Source organism: Mandrillus leucophaeus, unplaced genomic scaffold, assembly GCF_000951045.1.
Source record: "Mandrillus leucophaeus isolate KB7577 unplaced genomic scaffold, Mleu.le_1.0 Scaffold53, whole genome shotgun sequence".
NCBI lineage: Eukaryota > Metazoa > Chordata > Mammalia > Primates > Cercopithecidae > Mandrillus > Mandrillus leucophaeus.
Genome location: NW_012105697.1, coordinates 674,436 through 675,547, shown reverse-complemented (window position 1 = coordinate 675,547; position 1,112 = coordinate 674,436). Strand labels below are relative to the sequence as shown.

General features: G+C 45.6%; 1 protein-coding gene across 5 annotated transcripts in view; it reads right to left on the bottom strand.

Annotated features, from left to right (window-relative positions):
* The window catches only part of FCAR (Fc fragment of IgA, receptor for), a 23,672-nt gene extending 22,582 nt beyond the window's left edge, over positions 1-1,090 (bottom strand). For all 5 annotated transcript variants that reach the window (XM_011996934.1, XM_011996935.1, XM_011996936.1 and 2 more), the window contains exon 1: positions 851-1,090. In XM_011996934.1, coding sequence (XP_011852324.1) covers positions 851-884 — 34 coding nt within the window. In that variant the 5' untranslated portion in view covers positions 885-1,090. The remainder of the gene's footprint in view (positions 1-850) is intronic.
* Between the last annotated feature and the right edge of the window lie 22 nt (positions 1,091-1,112).

Here is a 1,112-nt window from a genome sequence, read left to right as displayed (position 1 = left end):
TTTTTTTTGAGACAGAGTCTCGCTCTGTCGCCCAGGCTGAAGTGCAGTGGTGCGATCTCGGCTCACTGCAAGCTCTGCCTCCCAGGTTCATGCCATTCTCCTGCCTCAGCCTCTCGAGTAGCTGGGACCACAGGTGCCCACCACCACACCTGGCTAACTTTTTTGTATTTTTAGTAGAGACAGGGTTTCACCGTGTTAGGCAGGATGTGTGTTCCTGACCGTGTGTTCCGCCCGCCTTGGCCTCCCAAAGTGCTGGGATTACAGGCGTGAGCCTTCCCACCTGGCCAAGAAGAACTAGTATTATTCCTACTGAAACTATTGAAAAAATCCAGGAGGAGGGACTCCTCCCCAACTCATTCTATGAGGCCAGCATCATCCTGATAACAAAACGTAGCAGAGACGCAACAAAACCAGAAAACTTTGGGATAACGTGTTTGTTGAACATACATGCAAAAATCTTCAACAAAATACTAGTAACCATATTTCTATATGGGGTTCAATCATATTTTTTCCTTCCACAACAATCACAGTTTTGAGGCTCATTCTTTATTTTTACCTTTCAGATTCCAGCCTCTAAGTCTCTCTTTGATGGGAACCTTGGAACCATCATTAATCCCAGATAACACACTATAGGTTTAATAAAAATATTAACCCTTGAGTCCCACAAGCTAGGTCGGACTTGGGCAGAGACAAAGTTATAGACATATTGATAAAGACTGCCTTTCCACTAAGGAGGTCAGAATCTCCTCGGCAGCCACGAAAATCTCCTAGTCATACTATCAAGAGACACCCGGATTATTTTAGGATTTCCCTATTTTCCCCTCTAACCCACTTTTACTCTGAAACTCACCGAGACACAGGAGGGTGGTCTCTTTGGGGTCCATCACGCTGACACGGCCTCAGCCCTGTTGGCCTCCTTTTGATTCACATTAGCAGGATGACAGATACTCTTATGACAATAAGCTCCACAGGAAGTATGAGGAAGTATGAGGACAGAGCCCCTGGTCAGCGAATTTCCACATCTGTTGCCTCACAGCAAAGTGGAACAGTTTGTTCCTGAAGAACTTAGTTTCAGGTTGCTCTTGGTGGAGCCCAAGAGAAGACATATATAT